This window comes from Periophthalmus magnuspinnatus, chromosome 16 (genome assembly GCF_009829125.3).
Source record: "Periophthalmus magnuspinnatus isolate fPerMag1 chromosome 16, fPerMag1.2.pri, whole genome shotgun sequence".
Taxonomy (NCBI): domain Eukaryota; kingdom Metazoa; phylum Chordata; class Actinopteri; order Gobiiformes; family Gobiidae; genus Periophthalmus; species Periophthalmus magnuspinnatus.
Window position 1 is genome coordinate 18,683,287 of NC_047141.1, and position 18,436 is coordinate 18,701,722.

At 38.8% G+C, this 18,436-nt stretch overlaps 3 protein-coding genes across 6 annotated transcripts; 1 reads left to right on the top strand and 2 right to left on the bottom strand.

Moving 5' to 3' along the window:
• The first annotated feature begins 223 nt into the window (after nt 1-223).
• On the top strand, nt 224-3,600 carry LOC117383775 (mitochondrial folate transporter/carrier-like). The gene is made up of 7 exons (XM_033980995.2): nt 224-666; nt 1,125-1,275; nt 1,374-1,459; nt 1,581-1,735; nt 1,992-2,105; nt 2,275-2,420; nt 2,624-3,600. Exons 1-7 carry the CDS (start codon nt 462-464, stop codon nt 2,748-2,750), a joined length of 984 nt encoding a protein of 327 aa, XP_033836886.1. The 5' UTR covers nt 224-461; the 3' UTR covers nt 2,751-3,600.
• A 245-nt stretch (nt 3,601-3,845) lies between these two features.
• LOC117383839 (collagen triple helix repeat-containing protein 1-like) lies at nt 3,846-8,432 on the bottom strand. 4 transcript variants are annotated; one of them, XM_033981077.2, is made up of 5 exons: nt 8,265-8,432; nt 7,517-7,588; nt 4,911-5,129; nt 4,409-4,625; nt 3,846-3,988 (listed from the first exon to the last, which is right to left on the bottom strand). In XM_033981077.2, exons 1-5 carry the CDS (start codon nt 8,376-8,378, stop codon nt 3,846-3,848), a joined length of 765 nt encoding a protein of 254 aa, XP_033836968.1. In that variant the 5' UTR covers nt 8,379-8,432. The 4 variants fall into 4 exon arrangements, with proteins under 4 accessions (XP_033836968.1, XP_055084138.1, XP_033836970.1 ...); XM_055228163.1 differs by having other exon boundaries at nt 8,307-8,423; XM_033981079.2 differs by lacking the exon at nt 7,517-7,588 and having other exon boundaries at nt 8,307-8,432.
• Nucleotides 8,433-8,605: 173 nt separating this feature from the next.
• Nucleotides 8,606-18,225, bottom strand: LOC117383947 (frizzled-6-like). Its single transcript, XM_055228162.1, has 8 exons — nt 18,090-18,225; nt 16,437-16,805; nt 13,031-13,227; nt 12,001-12,583; nt 11,173-11,592; nt 10,850-10,998; nt 10,323-10,745; nt 8,606-9,960 (listed from the first exon to the last, which is right to left on the bottom strand). The coding sequence occupies exons 2-8, from the start codon at nt 16,620-16,622 to the stop codon at nt 9,798-9,800; spliced, it is 2,121 nt and encodes a 706-aa protein (XP_055084137.1). The 5' UTR covers nt 16,623-16,805; nt 18,090-18,225; the 3' UTR covers nt 8,606-9,797.
• Nucleotides 18,226-18,436: the final 211 nt, after the last annotated feature.

An 18,436-nucleotide genomic window follows, 5' to 3' on the forward strand; every position in this document is an offset into this window, starting at 1 on the left:
ATAGTTGTTTTTTTTAAGTGTCTCATCCGGTCCCATTTCCATTAAAATATACATTGTTTAAATCAACAGATATGTACGTTGGTTAAAATAATAACGATCATCATAATCAAACTTTATGATCACATAACGGGTTTTAACCGATATGAACCATGGATCTAATTTGAACGTGTATTTATTGTGAAAGTTTCTATCGGATGTAGTTGTTGGTGTAAAACTTTACTACGAGAAAGGTCAGGAGCTAAAGCTGAAAACTTGGTCATGAAATCTGTGGGCGCTAGACGCAGAGTGGCGCATGTTATACATGTGGCTCGCACAGCACGTTTTACCCGTGGGGGAACGGCAAGATACTGGGACTTTATGGGTTATTTGTATGATTATTGACGTGTGTGCTATTATCTAAGTGCTATTCATTATTTGTAAATGCCGCTAGCTGAAGCTAGCTTGTGTAACTCACTGTAAACATGAGCCCCACTTCAAACCCTGGCGCCGTGGCAGTGTCCAAGGCTGCACTGACGGGGGAGGCCGCCCCCACCGTGACTTTAGCCGAACACCTCCAGCAGGTTTTCGTTCATGTGAAGGTGGGGAACTTGATTGCAGGGCTCAGCGGTGGAGTAGTGTCAACTCTGGTTCTTCATCCACTGGACTTGGTCAAAATCAGATTTGCGGGTATGTCCAAAACAATGCTTACAAACGGTGAATGTCAAAATAAAGTAAGGCTACACAATTCATTGACCACTATGTAGTAGGTACTCAGCTTAAATTGTCATGTTGTTGAAAATATTAATCCTTGATATTAATCCTAGATCCTTGGACTAACACAACTTGTAATCAGTGCTGAGTGTAAACAAAAGGTTGTCAGATCCTTAGGTTTGTGTGGAAACACTGAACCACAACAGCCTAATTCCAACATTGATCCATTACTCAGTTTTCTTCCTTATTTTATATTATAGTTGTTGTTAATTGTTGTATAAAAAACCGCTAAGGAACTCGTATTGTTCAACTAATACATGAGCAGTTCCTTGGGTTTTGTTTTTCTAGCAACGTTCTACCTACACAATTAAACTTCATGAACATTTTGGATATATATATATATTTTTTTAACTTATTAATTGTTATCTTTGCAGTCAGTGATGGCTTGGAGCTCAGACCAAAGTACAGTGGTATCTTTCACTGTATGAGGAGTGTGTGGATGCAGGAAGGACTCCGAGGACTTTATCAAGGTGTGACCCCTAATGTCTGGGGTGCTGGAGCATCCTGGGGTCTTTACTTTTTTTTGTATGTAAAACACTCCTACCCTAAAAATGCCACACACAATCATTAGCTAGTAAAGTAAATGCATAACTTGTCATGTTAAAATAAATCCACTTTTACAGCTACAATGCAATAAAAGGCTACACAAAAGAAGGACGTCAGACTGAGTTGAGCGCAACAGAGCACTTAGTATCTGCAGCTGAAGCAGGTTAGTGCTTGATCAAACCGGTGCTAAACCAGTTCTGCTGTCTGAGACACACAGTGGACTCTTTGTGTGCCAACAGTTTACTAACTTAATATGTTTTTGATTAAATGACCACCCTGTTTAGGTATACTGACACTCACCATAACTAACCCTATATGGGTGACCAAAACTCGACTTGTGCTACAGTACGATGCAGGGTCATCAGGGAAACAGTACAAGGGAATGGTGGATGCCCTGGTCAAGATATACCGCCATGAGGGACTCCCAGGGTTATACAAGGTTAGGTTACACATCTCTTTCCACGTGCTATACCGTACTCAAATAGCGGTTGCATCATACGCTCAACATGATGTTTGACACAGTGGCCACTAGATGTCACTATAATTTCAAATGTTACACAAAAGTATAGTATATTTTTTTTCTTTGTAAGTTTATACTCTCTATATTAATTAGAATGGCAGTACAATTAATTGAGTTGGTTCTATTATTTAAAAAAAAAAAGGAATGACTACTTTCCTTATCTTTTTCTTTGCAGGGTTATATTCCTGGTTTATTTGGTACCTCTCACGGCGCACTGCAGTTTATGGCCTATGAAGAGCTCAAAAGAGACTACAATAAATACAGAAAAGCGCCTTCAGATGCTAAACTGGTGAGTCATTACTTTTGTAAGCCTGATATTGCTTTAGGTGTTGTTAGTTTGTGTTCAACAAATGGGTTGCAGTTGATTACCAAGGTTTACCTTGAAGAAATGAGTCATCCACTTTCCCGTTTCCCTCCGCTGCCTCTCCTTACTCCCATTTTTGTGTCTTCATCAACAGAGTGCTTTGGAGTATATCACAATGGCAGCATTATCAAAACTATTTGCGGTGGCTACAACATATCCCTATCAGGTGGTGCGTGCCAGGCTTCAGGACCAGCACAATAAATACAACGGAGTTATTGATGTTGTCAGACGAACATGGAGGTATGGGGTATAATTAGATTACAGTTTGGATAATTGAGGTTTAACATTATTGTAAATGATACATATCATGCCCAAGTGTGATGGATAATGTTAATGATTGCAGATATTTGCACATGTGTTTTACCATGGGAAGGGCTAGTTTTGGATAAAAAAATCTCTTTTCATATAAAGATACTGACACATTTTTGCTCATCATTTTGCAGAAATGAGGGCACATTTGGTTTCTACAAAGGAATTGTTGCCAACTTGATCCGAGTCACTCCAGCGTGTTGCATCACCTTCGTAGTTTATGAAAATGTGTCTCGGTTGCTCATCACTCAACCTCATTGAGGTTTCTACATAAAACCAGAGCAGCAGCAAAGGACTGAGTGCACAGTGTCACAACTGAGCTTTTCACGCACATGGTGGAAGAAAATGGACTGAGAAACAAAGATGTTTCATAACTAATGAAACATGTTCAGTACATGCAAATGTGCTGGCGTGGGATCCATTCATTTGCACTGCAAGCCAATGATGAAGAGTACTTGTGATAGAACTGTTTGCATTATGTGGAGATTTTTTTTTCATAAATTCTGAAGTTTGTTATATTGCATTTTATGCTCATGTTAACATGGACACAACTGCTGTAAAAAAGTTTAAAGAGCGATATACACTATTGCTGGAAATAGTCTTAGCTTTTAAAAAAAAATGGTTTTACTTAAATTATTATAATAAAAAGCAGAGTGCCAGTCACAATAGGTAGACTTGAAACAGAGCTAGAAGAGTTGTTTTATTTGTGCAAAAAGAAAATAAAAATTGAGGAGACAGTTGCTTAGACAACTAAAATGGCAAGTTTATTCTTGCTGCTGTTACCACGGGCACATTGATTTTGCACCTCATGTTGTTAGAAGACACATAGTTTGGGTGGGTATTAGTGACATCTGGATTTGTTTTTATTTTCAGTTGATATTGGAAAAATTACCGAATATATCAGCGCAAATATTTCTGAAGGATTTTTTTTCCCTCAAACTTTTGTTTACAAAAGTGAAAAAATATTCATTTCAAAATATGAATATTGACATTGGCCAATATTGATTACTGACCACAACAGCACAACAAATATAGTCCATCACTAATGGATTGACATATTTAGATAAATAATTGAATGAATTCCATTAATGTACAAAATTTTACTTTATCCAATCATTGGGGGAAAAAAAAAACTAAAATCTTCAAATGTAAGTGTCACAAAAAACAGAAAAGCTAGAGTATATGTTTACGTCTGGCATACATCGAACAGCGTCTTTGTTTATAAGCCGTCCTCTAGCTTGGCATTTAGACAAACAAAAGAACATTCAAGTTAGTGTCAGTGATGCTGGCACTCCACCCCACCTTATGACACTATAATAGCACCACGACTGAAGTCTTTCTTTCAGTGATATGTATTCATTTGGGCAGTTCCTCAATGATGATCCTAGATACAGAGTTCCAGCCTGTTGAAGCATCACCTCTAGGATAGTCTGCACAGGTCCCCACCCAGACAGCCACATCCACTAGTCCAGATTTCACTCCTTCACACAGCCCTTCAACTAAGGAAAAGAACAAAAATGCTTTAGCTTTAGGGAACGCCCAAATGGTCTCTTTGACTTATCCACTATTGGTTAACCATGTGGTGAACCAGTACCACTACAAAGGCATAAGTAAAACTGCTGGATTAGTTCAATGTTCTATATCTGTTAAAAAAAAACTGTGGTACCATTTCTGTGGAAGTCTGAAATCTTGCCATTAAATGCTTTGATTCAGCTTGACTTATTTTTTTTATTTTTTATTTCTGTAGCCCTGGCTTAGTTCTGCTAATATGCTGGTCTTATCATTCCTGCTTTAGTTCAGCTTTAGATTGGTTATGGTATAAAATAAGTGTTTCCACAGGTTAGTAGACATGTATATCTAATGAGCTGATAGTTGGTGTGAAAAGTGTGAATCGCAGACTAGTCCTTGTGCATTTGTACCTGAGGATGTCCGGTGGATATTGATGGTTGAATTCAGTTCGGGACTGCCCTGATCTAGGTAGATAATGGACTCGATGGGGAGAGGCCCAGTGCACTCCGCTCCATTAAAGGTGAAGTACCACCGCTGACAGCACGCGTTCTTACACTTAAGTCTGAGAGATCCACTGAACAGGACCCTGAGAGAGCTGTCAGTGCGTAGCTTGGTGAAGGTGCAGTCCTGAAACATAAGAAGTTATTCTAGACTAGACTAGTACTCTTAAAAAGTTGATTGACTAAAGTCTATATTTGAAAATACTCACAGGCACACACTGTACAGTTGTTGTTTTCTTTTGCCCAATTTCAAAATATAATAATACCTGTCTCAGTGGCAAGCCTTAGTACAAGTTGACTTTTTAAAATCAACAATACTGAAGAATTTGTAACTATATGTAGCATTTCAAATGTACATTTAATTTACACCTCAGTTTCACTTTTTTACATTTGGTTATTTCAAGATACTTACAGCTACTTTGCCCAAGTCAATCCCATAGTTCAGTGAGTTCCAGGCACACTGCTTGTAGTTGGGCTTCCACGACTCCTCAAAGATCTCACTGATGCACTCTCCTTTCTCCCCCTTCAGCCCATCTCGTCCTGGGATACCTGGTGTGCCAGGGATACCATTGGCCCCTGGGTTGCCGTCCCGTCCAGAAGCCCCAGCTGGACCCTGCATGCAGCTGCCAAACTGGAAAAAAAGAGGATTCAAATCTTATTACTGAACTTCCTTTGGGGGATTTTCCTGTTGCTGGATTAGTCCCGGGAAAAGCGGTGAGGAAGACAGACACCATTGATTTTAGGAAAGTCCCATCAAAAAGTGCATGTGAGATGTGTAAACTAAACATTCCCTTGGGGCTGACCCTGAGTGTATGAGTGCACATAAATATGAAAACAGATGTGATCAATTTGAGCCATATGACCAAAGCAACATCAGCACCAAACAGATATGAAGCCAAGCAAGAAGTAACAGAAAATATTGGCTATGACATTACAATTATATAGTAAAAAAACAACAACACCTAAACAATGAACCCAAGTTAACTATGCACAGACCTGTGTCCAGACCAAACCAACTGAGGGTGCATTTGAGAATCAAAGGGATGCAAAGACAATACTCTTCCATTAAGTCATTCCACACCTAAAATGAGGGACTAAGACTAAAAAAGGAATTAAAGTGGCTCTAAAATTTAACATTGAATTGTAATATACTCCTTAGTACCTTAGGAATAATTACATATGATCACTCACGCCAGGCTTTACCATTGTTTATGTTTGTCAACCACTAATACCTGGCCCAAATTATAATTATCCCCTAACAATAATTCATAAAATGTATATAGAGCTTTTTTGGCCACTCAAAGATGCTTAATGGGAAAGTGTAGACTTGATGACAACTTAAATTAGGAGACGTCTGACCACACATGTCTGTATGTGTGATTCATTGTCCCCTATCTCCTGCTGCTATGTTTAAACAGATGCAGCCTCTCATAAGCTGACTCAGGAACTTTCCAGGAAAATCCATGGGCTTACCAAAGCCATAACACATATATAAGATCTTGACCTATTACGGAATAACCCACTCAAACTAGGAACAAATTATTCCCAGTACAAAAATGTCTTTGTTTGAGAGTGAATTTTTCAATTTGGCTCTGCAAACAAGGCATGGCTGAGTTTATTTTTCAAATTTTGATTTAGCCATGTAATATTTAATTGCAGTATTTATATCATCTAGCCTCACACGGTTCAGTTCAACATTTTGCCCATAAAAGATAAAGCTAAGAAACAAAACATTTTTGCAGCTATCTTGAGCTCTCACCATAGCCCAAGATAGTTCAGTGTTATTTTATGAGACATTTTTACCAAAACAATATAAAAGTTTATGCCCTGGATTGGCATTGCGGTCAAGTGACTTATATGAGCCATGCACAGTGCGCTCATTTCCCCAACCAACATGTATCTTTGTACAGACAACAAAGGAGTTTTTCTTTCTTGGTCTGCATTTGCCCTTTTGCTTGAAATACAGCTTAGAGGCATGGATTTTAATGAGGTTCAGACACATAGAAACAGAAGAAATAAAGAACTAAGACTTCCTGATAATGACACTCAATTATGCCAACAAAGCCAGTGTTCAATAAAGGATTTGGACCATTTTTTCCATCATTATTTGAAAGCCAGGTGGTTTTAACAGATGGTTAAGCAAGAAGCCGGTGTCCTGTTTTATCCATTAGATGGCCATCTTGACATCATCGAGGAAAACGAGACGGCCGGATGGGACTAGCAGATATGCAGCAGACAGTGAGTTAACAGGCATGACCCATTGACCAAATCGAGAAGCCCCTCATATTTCATGGCTAACAGTGGCTGATGCTTGACAGAATTACAGTATATGTCACAAATATATATATTTTCTAGTTATGTTTTTTTAAATTTTCAAAATGAGAATAATTCATTTTTGATTTGGTTCTGTCTTTTTAGTACATTTTTGTGAGAATGCTCAAATAGTACTAACAATTTTGGTATTTTACCAAAGTCAAATGCAGGGTAATGGTTTAGTGGCTCATTGAAAAAATCTCTTAACTGCTCTGCCATAAGGCAAACAGAAGTTGCCGTGAATTTTACCCCAGATGCCCTACTTCCCTAAATACTCTTTATTTACACAGGCTTGGGACTATATGGTGAATCCATAGCTGGATTCAGGCAGTACTGTATATGATTCATAAAATGTGTCATTTTATTGAGTGTCAAACAGCTTTCATTCTATAGCCTAATGAAAGGAGCCTCTGTCCACTAAACCACACTGCTCACGCTCATATTAGCTCCCAGTTTGGAGTTTCTTTTGCTGAGCTGACTGCATGAATTACTCTCCAACTCTAAGAATATTAGCAGCAACACAGTCCATTACTGTAAATGTGGTAAAAAGGCAGCATTTGCCCCATAGTGCTGAGAAGGCAGCAGGAGTATTTCATGCATAAGTCAATATCAAAGCATAGACACAGGCACAGCAAGACACATTATAATGCATGGCAACTATGTAGCATCTGGACAATCCCAGTGGAGTTCAAAGAAGTATTTTACCATGTTTTTCAAATTTCTTCCTTCTTCTGAGTGTCTAGTGCAGTTGGGTTTTTCTGCATCATTTCCAGAGCACTGTATGAGTATAAAATAGTAATACAATAATCTATTCATTCTGTTGTTTTCATATAGGATTGAAGTTGGGCAATGGGTTACAACAGGTAAACACAAGCTTCCCTCCAAATGCTATCTGATGAAGTCCTGTGGGCACCGGAGTCTACAACCCAAATAAACAGCAGTTTCGCTTTCATTTGGTTCCCAGGAGGATTGGGACAACAGCCCCCTTCATACCATCCTTAAGGTTATGCAGTTTCAAGCAAATATTTTTTTTACACTGACTTGAGGGTCACAAAGCTCATACATAGATAGGCCAGAAAAAAAAGACTAGCTAAGATAGGATAGTGGCATCGGATCGATCAAGGCAGCAGTCCATCCTTTTCAGTACATTGATGGACAAGCCAAAAGTATAGACAATGACCAGACCACTTCCTGTTTGGCACAGCAGCAGCCTGAATTAGTGAGTAACTGTAACTTGGATCATCAAAAAGTGCCCTTACTCTCACCCACTGGAAATGATTAGCAAATTGTCACGTTTTCTTTTAAAAGTAGACTTTGTAAATGTCATGATGGCAAGTTATCCTTTTTAAATTAAGATAGTGACAGTTAAGTAGAAAATTTGTCACGTGGCAGATTTAGCTGGCACAAATCAAGCGTTTTGAATTAGTTATGCGGCAAAAGCAATAAAACGTACCTTATCCGCGTCAGGATCCTTTCGGTATCCTCTATTTCTCACCTTTTCCACTCCATAAAGCGGCAAAGCCAAGCAAACAAGTAGCAGCAGGCGGGCAACTAAAGGAGACATCATAATAACCGGGCGTCTGTGCGCTACTCTGAAGGATCTGAGGCAACAGTTTGACTCCAACACCACTTTTTTAAGTTGAGAGGAGGCAGGACGAGGAGGCAGGAGCCTGTGGAGAGGGGGAAGCACCGGTGCTGTGTCAAATAAACTTTTACTCAAAGAGAAGGCGATGTGGGAAGCGTCTAGGATTTTACGCACGTGAATGTACACCAGATTACGGAAAGTCAGGGCTTCCATACACATAAAAATAGTAACTTTTTATTTTTATAAAATGAAACGGTACAACAACATGATGCAAAATATTGCGAAGACAAGACAATGAGGTTTTGATATATAATGACATATCATAAAATAAACTTTCCCTTTAAGAAGCGTTGATGTTCACATAATATAGAGTAGAAACAGTGTAGAAACAGGAATCCCCTGAACAGCATGATAGACAGTAGCTTCAACATGGAAGAATACACATGACTGGAGAGAGAAGTAAATCTTTCAATGCTTAAAAGATACAAGGGATGTATATACAACACACCCAACAATAAGACACAATTATTATTTAACACACTCTCTTTGTGCTTCTAAAAATATAGTGCAACGCCAATAAGAATTTTCATAATGAAAACCATCACACCAACAGCACTCATCCCAAACAATGAATAATTAACATGCCATGCTAAACAAAAGGCGTTATTAAAAAAGTTACCTTATTCAGATTCACATAAAAAAGTTTGAGACCATCGTAAAAAGAGCACAGAAAACAAAAATGCATCACTTACGATATTCAATAAATTGACAAAAAAACAAACAAAAACTGTGTCTTGTATCATTAAACATGATACATTTGAAAGCAGTACGCCACTGAAGGACTTGCACCATTACATTTGGCATGACCTTTAAAAGTAAAATGTCCAGTGTTAAGACTAGTCCAGTTAAGCTAAATATTTTTTATAGTAAAAAAGTGGTCCAAATATACCAGTCAAATATGGCTAGTATGTTACAGTAAGACAGCAGTGGCATGATACACTACCTGGACAAAAAAAAGTCACCACCTGGATTTAACTAAGCAAATAGGTATGAGCCTCGTGCAGTTGGTCAGGTCTAGGTTCAGCAACAATCTGTGCTCAAAGAATGAGGTCAGCTGGCTACCTGAATATACTGAATGACCAGGTGAAAAATTAATGCAACGCTGGATGGAAATAAATCTTGTGATATTGCAGAAGCTTATCGAAACAATGCCACAGAGAATGCGTGCCGTAATCAAAGCTAAAGGCGGTCCAACAAAATATTAGTGTGAGTGTGTGACTTTTTTTGGCCAGACAGTGTAGATTATCTGACATACACTGGAGCTAATAAATCATCTGTTTGAGTCTGAAAGACATTTGGACACTGAAGTTGAAACAGGTTCATGTGAGATTGTTGTATGTTTCAGCAATTTATGCCTTTTGTCTCTTTGATCTCCTCAGGAGCCTTGTGCACTAGTTGGAGTTGGCTGGAGTCCTGGAGGTTGCTGCTATGGGACAGATTTAAAGCTGGATGTTGGACTGGGGAAACCCTCTTGGCTTCAGAGTGGTCACTTCTAGGAGTATTCCTAAAAATGAAAACAATTGGTGTTGATAATTTATTCACTGGTATTATGCAAACTTAAGAAAACAATGAATTGCTCTTATATGTGAATGGACAATATGTCATATTGTACGGTTTGATTATGTTACATTATTTTATAGTGTAACTGAAAGGGTCCTATTGTCTTATATTCCATATTAATTACACATATTGAATTATGCGTTTATAATATTAATGGTTAGAAACAATACACCTTGATAAATTCTATAACAATAGGCAATCCTGAAACTAATGACCAAGTATTAGTGTATACAACATCTACATATATATCAAATGCAGTCAAATGTTCATTAAAACTTCATCAAAATGTGTCACTTCATAAAATACCTTCCATCAGCAACTCTGGCTAAGCTGTCTGACAGACTGCTGACTTTGCCAGAGCTGCCTCCTTTACTGCGTCTCTCCATCCCGTCCCTCTCTGGGTCCCTCTCTGGGTCCCTCTCTCTGTCTCTGTCCCGACGTGAACTTCGGCTGGACACGCCCCTCTCCATGTGCTCCCTTACCGATGCCTCAGAATGGGAGCCCTGAGGAAGGTGCCCATGGGCAGACAGTGCTGGGTCTTGGTTGGTGGCCACAGAGACAGAGGCGCTGGTGGGTACTCCTCCTGTGCTCGTGCCCATAGATTTGGAGACCACCTTGAGTTTGTGAGTGCTTGATTTGTAGTGTTTCTTCTTGTGCTGGACACGGCTGTTGTGCTTCAGGAAAAACTCACAAGATTCCTGAAGCACTCGTCGGCTCTCACTGATGGGACTGTGGGGCAAAAAGGGTGATAATAGGCATATTTCACAAAGGCAATATTGGACAAATCAGTATGGATTATTTGAACTGAGGAAACTTTGGAAAAATGCTCTTACTCTCTCTTGCGTGTCCTGTTGAAGAAGTAGGCCCACTCAGAGCAGGTCTTTTTGCTGCTGACCCAGAATACTGAAGAAATCCCCACCACTAATGTCATCAAGTACTTCACCAGAAACAGTGTCAGGTCTGGGTGATCGGGCTCTACATCCTGTGTTAAAATAGTATATAAGAAATACTTTTATTAGGGCTGCAGTATATATGACAAAAATATAGTTATTACAACAGCACGATTAACATATTTTTCTCATAGTTTGAATTTACTGAGTCAAAATTATATTCTTTTAAAACATCATGCAGCTTTAATTGTTATAAAAGTGTATACCTTGGATGGGCAGGGAATGCTGTATTTCTGACAATTTTCTCTGAGCCATGTTGCCTCCCAGTTGCTCCTGTGGCTTTGCTCATAGGTGTAACAGCCCAGTAGTGTGACCAGTGGCACCAGATACAGGCAGCTGAACACACCGATTCGAATCATAAACTTCTTGAGCTTCTCCTGATTTCTCTCATCGTGCTGAATGACCTGCCGTACGTGGTTAAGGGAGACGATACCAGCCAGGATAAGGCAGAGTCCTACCAAAACACCCACACACAGCGGGGCCAGGACAAAGTAGCGAAGAGCATCCAGATCGTAAAGACCCACGAAGCAAACGCCACTGATGTTGTCACCCTCAACTTTATTTAAAGCCAAAAGCATGACAGTCAAAGCACCAGGGATTCCCCAGGCAGCCGAGTGGAACCACACCTAAGCCAAAACAAAATATACAATTATCATTATTCTGACTTCACTTTATATAACTATAAAGAACATTAAGAAAATGAAAGTCATCAGATTTATATTAATAAGAATATAGTGGAAGTGTTTTTATATTCCTACTAGTCATGTATAATATTAATGAGCAGATGTTTTACTCTAGGTGCCCCTTCTGTTATACTCCTAATACTTGAACATGATTGAAGACGTTCTATGCAATATCATATTCAATTCTATACACAAAAAGTCCTATTTCAACCTTTGCTTTATTTTTAGTTTGAGCCTTCATTCAATTAAAATGTATTAAAAAGTAGTTAAACATTCCGTGAAAACTGATTCTATATTATGATTTTGACCATTATCAGACATCTAGTGAGATTATTAGTAAGTTGAATTTACCGCTTTTTTCTCAATGGCTTCACAGCTCCATTTGGGTCCAGCCGCCAGGAACCATGTGATGGTGAGAATGACCCACCAGACGACACCAGCGATGGTGAAGAAGTAGAGCAACATGAAGAGCAAAGTGCATCCTTTACTCTGGGATCCGAGGACAACAGTAAACATACCTGTGGGGTGAAAGGGCTCGGTGCATGCTGCTTTGTTCCCCAGTAGGAATCCAATGAAGTATATTAATGACACAAAACTATAGCAGACTGCGTAGAAAATAATCGGACGCTCCGGGTATCGAAAACGCTTGACATCAATGAGGAAGGTGAGGAAAGTAAACAGTGTAGCTCCAAGACAAATGATAGAGCACACACCAATAAAGCTCTTTGCAAAATCTATGTCATGTGGTTTGAAATACATGTTCGAGCAAGGTGGTGCACAGTCCTGGGCCCCTAAGAAAGACGATCCGTAACCTGATTTGGTCTTGAACTGCAGCGGACACCAAAAGCCAAGGTCTCTCTTTGCTGCAGGGATTTTCATTGGAGTGGTGGCCTGTAATGAAGAATCTCCGTTTGGGAAACCGCATGAAGGTAATCTAGAGCCAAAAAAATATAGTATGATCATTTTTATTTCTATAGTAAATAATTTGAACTTAATTTAATCTTATCTTCTGCATCACCTTCTTCCTGTCTTGACATATACCCCAAAGCTTATCGAGCTACCCTTCAGATTAGGTTTGTCAAAAGTGTAGATACCAGATACAATTTTAAAACTACTGTTGAAACTAGATAGTCATTTGAACAGGTATTTTATACTGCAAAAGAAAAAACATCACATAAAAAGGGTAAAACTGGATCTTTCTTTAATAGTTTTCAAATGGTCTTGATCGATGTCAGAACTAGTACTAGACCACATGGTAATATTAAAGTAGGTAATAATATGTGTCAAAATCGAAATGTTACTATTGTGACACTACTTCAAATATAATTGTCTGTCAATCTAAATTTAAAATTTTAGGAGGTTTCAAATGCCATGCTCTCACTTGTCACACTGTAGTTCAGGAGGCCAGGTGATGCCAAAAATCCGGATGTTCTCAGCACAGTCAGCTAGCACTGTCTTGCACTCTTCCCTGCAGGGACCAAACACATTGTTTTCCTCGATGCACGGGGGATAAAAGGCCTGGCACAGGAAGTGGTGCACATCTGGAGAACAGTGCAGCTTTGCCAATGGCATAAAAGGCTGTGGAAAGATAAGAGAATGAAATGCAACATCACTTGTGACATATTTTACTACAAAAGAATAAAAGTGTAAAGTCAGTACAGAAAGAAATACATTTAATGCATATTTCTAACTGGACATGGCAGGCTTAGTACTCCTCTGTGCTATTCAGTGTAATGGATACACCAATATTCACTCAGTACGTGATATGTGTACAGTGAAGACATTTTCATATCCAGCTCACAATAGCCAGATTTTTGAGCAGATGATGAGCCAGAGTGCTCTATAGCGCCACACAAAGGGCCCATTCACTGCAGAGGAAGCACACTCTTCCGTTTCAACACATCGCTCAAGAAATCCACACACGGGAGGGGAGCAGAGGCAGGAAATGAGTGTGTGGACATTTGGAAACTCACAGTGACAGAGCAGAGACACTGGGATCATGTTGTTGGTTGGGGTGGATGGAACATTAAAGTCCCATAAGCGGGGCACATTATGACTGCTTTTACAAACTAGCATTGTTGAAAATGCTTTTTATTTTTGTTAGGTTCACATAACATCACTCACATGTAATAAAAAAAATCTTACTTATGTTGTGATTTTTGGCATATTAGTTTTTGGCAAGTAATTCAAAAATGCCTACATATTTGCTTTATAAATAATACTGGTGTTGATAAACTGTAAATCCTCCATCACTTAGAGCATGATGGAGGCAGATAAACTGAAGACTGGGTGTGAAAAAGTAGGTAGTATTAAACAGACAGCAGGTTACAGTTGTTAACAGTATTGATTTCACCCAACTTCAAGAAGATATATTATATAATTAATAAACTATTATATATGTGGATCATTATTTCACATTATGTTCATTAAATAACACAGTGTTGAAAACAACTTCACTAACAACAGCTTGACCGATGCTGGTTCGGCCTCTTCCTAATGGCATTACCGTAGCAAGAAGAAGATTTTCATTTATGGCGTTTTCATTTTTGAAGATGGCTAAGTAACATTATTAAATTGTTTATAACCTAGAGTCTGTATTTTTCAAATGATCATAGTAATTGAGTGGGGATAAAGGGTAACTTCAAATGCAGGGTAATACAGGACTACTAAAACATGTATGAATCACCCACAAGTTAATGATAAAGGAAAGTTATCATAACATGGTTAAAAGTCAGAAAACATAGCAATGTTAGAGACTCGTTCATTTAAGGAATGGGTTTAAGTTGACTTTTCTTGTTAAGGAGACCAGAGCATTTGCCACCAACAGATGTCCATCCTAGCCCAATCTTCATTCGTTCACACTTGTGACCCCTAGTGGCAGGATAACTGTGTCCATCCATGCAGTAATATATAAAGATTTATTTCTGTCCACATGCTATTCACACAGTGCTCAGTATTCAATGTTTGCTGTTCTTGTCAGTCCCCAGCTCCAGTCTGGCATCATGCCCACGGCTCAGGGCCTAGCCTGCCCTCTCTGACAGTACAGGTCCTTGTTTCTCTTGTGGAGGTCTTGGATGCCTTCTCATTTGCACTACATTTTGAGCAACAATCTGATCTTTATTTGTCTGCAACTGTGATGAGCTGCCCCTGTTTTAGAGACCATCAACTGGTGGCAGATTACAGGGTTGGTTTATAGACTACTAGACAAGTTTGATGCTTATTTCTAAAGTATTTTAACTTTTTAATCATAAAACCAAAATAGATTCTGAATTACCAAGGCCAGTTGTTCAGGACAAAATCAGAATCAAATCCAAAGATGGATCAGGATTTAACTAGTATCCAATCTGTTAAATGTATTTTCTTTTTCGCCATAAAAAAATCCCAGAAACCTCTCAGTAACAGAACATTTTGAATCACTGTCATAGCTGTGCGGTATGCAGGGTAGTAGTGTTGGCTGGTTACCTAGGAGAGCAGAGCACAGCTGTAAGACTTTGTACAGGGAGAAATGAGTGAGTGATTAACAGAGAAAAAGTCATTGTGGTATGCGGGGTGGGCTTTGTGTCCATGTATCTGGGTGTGTCCCCCCTCCTTCTGCTTCTCTTCACAGAAATCAAAGACCATGCACAACAAAGTCAGAGAAGTCGCCTGTGGCCAAGGTTGCTGTGAAATAAGGATCCTATTCCTACACTTTCCTCCAGATGCCAAATACACAAAGACTTCATCCATGGATCCCTCCTCATTCTCTAGATTCCCACACTGAATGCTGTAATGCACACTAGGGCCTATGGCAATGGCAAGACACTAAACGGGAATACCAAAGAAATAGGAGTAGTTTTTGCACAGTCAATGTCATTACTCCTGACGTCTGTGTTTACACTACGTCTAACATGAAGGAACCATGGGATTATAACAATAAAGGCCTACATAATAATGTCTGTATGATACCCTGCAATTAGGATAAGCTAAATAAAACAACAAAGGAAGGCCGGGAGGGGAGGTGGGGCATACAACAGTTGTTTCAGATTGTTAATAATTACAATTTTGTATATAAAAGGTTAATTGGAAATATGTAAAAATAAAAGGTTACTGTTAAAATTCTTTGAACACATCAGTTAAATGTTTGTCATTTAATATTGCTTGTTTTACTTTTTTCTACTATTATTTCTTTAAGTTTTATCACTATTTAAAATGCTAATTGTGGTTAAATCAATATGCACTCATGAAGACAACAAGATGAGTATTTATAGACTGGAAGCACTAATAGCATTGTGAATGGCATTAATGACACTGGTAGACTTTTGTGGTGAGATCTGTTGCAAACACAGAGGAAGCACTGGTTTCACCTCAAACTGGACTATTCTAATTACAACCTGACAAAGTGATCAATACAACATACAACAGTTGGGGCATACAACAGTTGTTTCAGATTGTTAATAATTACAATTATTCCAATTGATCAACAGAGTTGGAACAGCAACAAGCTAACACTACAGAAAATGGTGTAACAGAAAATTCTCCTGTCCAGTTGGTATACTGAAACTGTTGACAGATTGCCATCGGCATATTGGTTTGTGACAGTGGTAGCTTATGAATTCTCCTACGTGTACTTAGCTTTCCATAACAATACATTTATTTTGGTCAGCTGCTTGCTATGATTCCTAATACTCTTTATTTCCAATAACCTTGGTCTCAATTCCAAATAACCAAAATAAAAAAGGCAAAAATATATGCACAATATACACAAAAAACATTAGTGAAAAATGTCCCTAAATGTGAAGTGAACAAACCTCCATTCTACTGGCTGCGATGTCTTGATCATAGTGTTCCATCATGTTGGGGAAGAAGGTCATGTTGTAAGACATCTCCTGACATCGGTGCACTCTGATTGGCTCACAGGTGAAGAGACTGTGGGCATGGGACTGTCCCACCCACACCAGCCCCAAACACAGCCACAGTGGTCCTGGTAGCAGCATGGTAGTGGCGTATTTCTGTATCTTCTATGTTCCACAAACTCTGGAATGACTGGTAGAAGAATATAGGTTTTGGAGCTTTTTTGAGTCACCTCATTGAAAAGGGAGGTGGTAAAAGGGACACAGTTTCCATCATCCTTACAGTACTGGAGTGGGTGCCCCGGGTCAAAGAAAGGATTGCCACATCTGAAATATAAAACATTAGAGTTTGTGCTTTCATTTAATTATGCTGATGCTAAGACACATGTTAAAATTTCACTGCCTGCATTTTACAGACAAAGTGATTCATTGCTCCAACCCAAAAACAAGTTTTCAAATTGATTCAGCATGTTTCGTAATTACATCAGCACCTGTTTCAGACAAAAGGAATAGCGAGTGTGGAACCTCCTTGTAACCCTTTTTTGGGTTCCAATCCCAAATGAGATATCTTACAATGCATTTTGAAAGAAGACATATTTTTTATTGCAAATTGGAAAGCTCTTCTCCCTCACATATTTCATATGCCATTTGGTTTGAGGCAAAGTAAACGTGACCAAGTCATTAATAAAATACCAGTACAAGTGCAAACCTGGAAGATGACATCAAGAGATGGGTGATTTAAGAGCATAAGTCTGAGCTTGTCAACACACATTAAATTCCAGTTATGTTTCTGGTTGGGATTTTTTCCTGCTTTGATAGGGCCCCGTAAAGACCGAGTGTCAATTACAGGCAGTGAAATATTCTGAGGAAACATGAGAGTGATATTGATGTGTTATTCAAGCAGATATTACCATAGAGAGTCTAGTACTGCTGTGTATCACCAAGTAATCAAGAAGTTAAGATACACAATACAAATAAAGTGAGTTAAGGCTAGAAAGACAAAGGTTAGGAAGGAAAACGTGTTTAGTCCTGCCTTTTAGTTAGATTTGGTTTCACAGTTCAATGCAATACAGTGTTGGATTTAAGATTTGATCAGTGATTAACACATGTGTAACTCCTGTTTATAATGCGCCGATTCGACACTTGTGGCACGAGTTTATCTAATCTAACCACAACGCACTCAACACCAAAAGAAACATTTCCAGATATTGATTGGTATGTTGAATAGTGCTGATATGAAAGTAAAGGGAATTTGGCAGCTCTTGGATATTTGTTGTGAACAGAAGGGAATAATAGCTCAGATAAAGGCGCATGTTGACACAATCAGTAGCAATGAATGAAGTTAGCAAACTTACAGCTCGTTGTTTGAATTAACCAGAAATTTCACTTAATAGCACAGTTATAGCAAATATCTACTGAGGAGAGCTCTAAGGCACCCTGTTGTGCTAACAAGATCAATGCTCTCTGTAGTAAACAAACCGTGAGGTGTTGGGAGAGTAGTACAGTAAACTTCCCTACCACAGTCGCCATGGGACACAGCCAGAAAACTTCGACACAATAAAGTTGGTAAAACAAAACTAACCAAAATAATCAAACTATAAATAAACTTACCTTGAATTCATACGACGTTGTACCTCTCTTTCCTACATGGATAAAGAGTAAGTGTGGTTTTAGGATGAAGATTCGCGACGTGTTTCGGTGAAAAAGTGATCCAGCTGCAGCTGCCTCTTCCCGAGTTTTCTTGACTGGAGAGTGTGACGTTTACGTACAATGGGACATGTTGTTACTGTGTAGCAAAGCACCGCAGTAAGCACATTTGTATTTAGAAGATTAGAAAAAACACTTACATAACTTCAATAAATTCATCATAAAAACAGCTAAAAATCACATTCCAATGTTTGTTTGTTTTTTGTTTTTTTTTCGCAAATCTATAGCTATAAAGTAATACAACGCAAGAC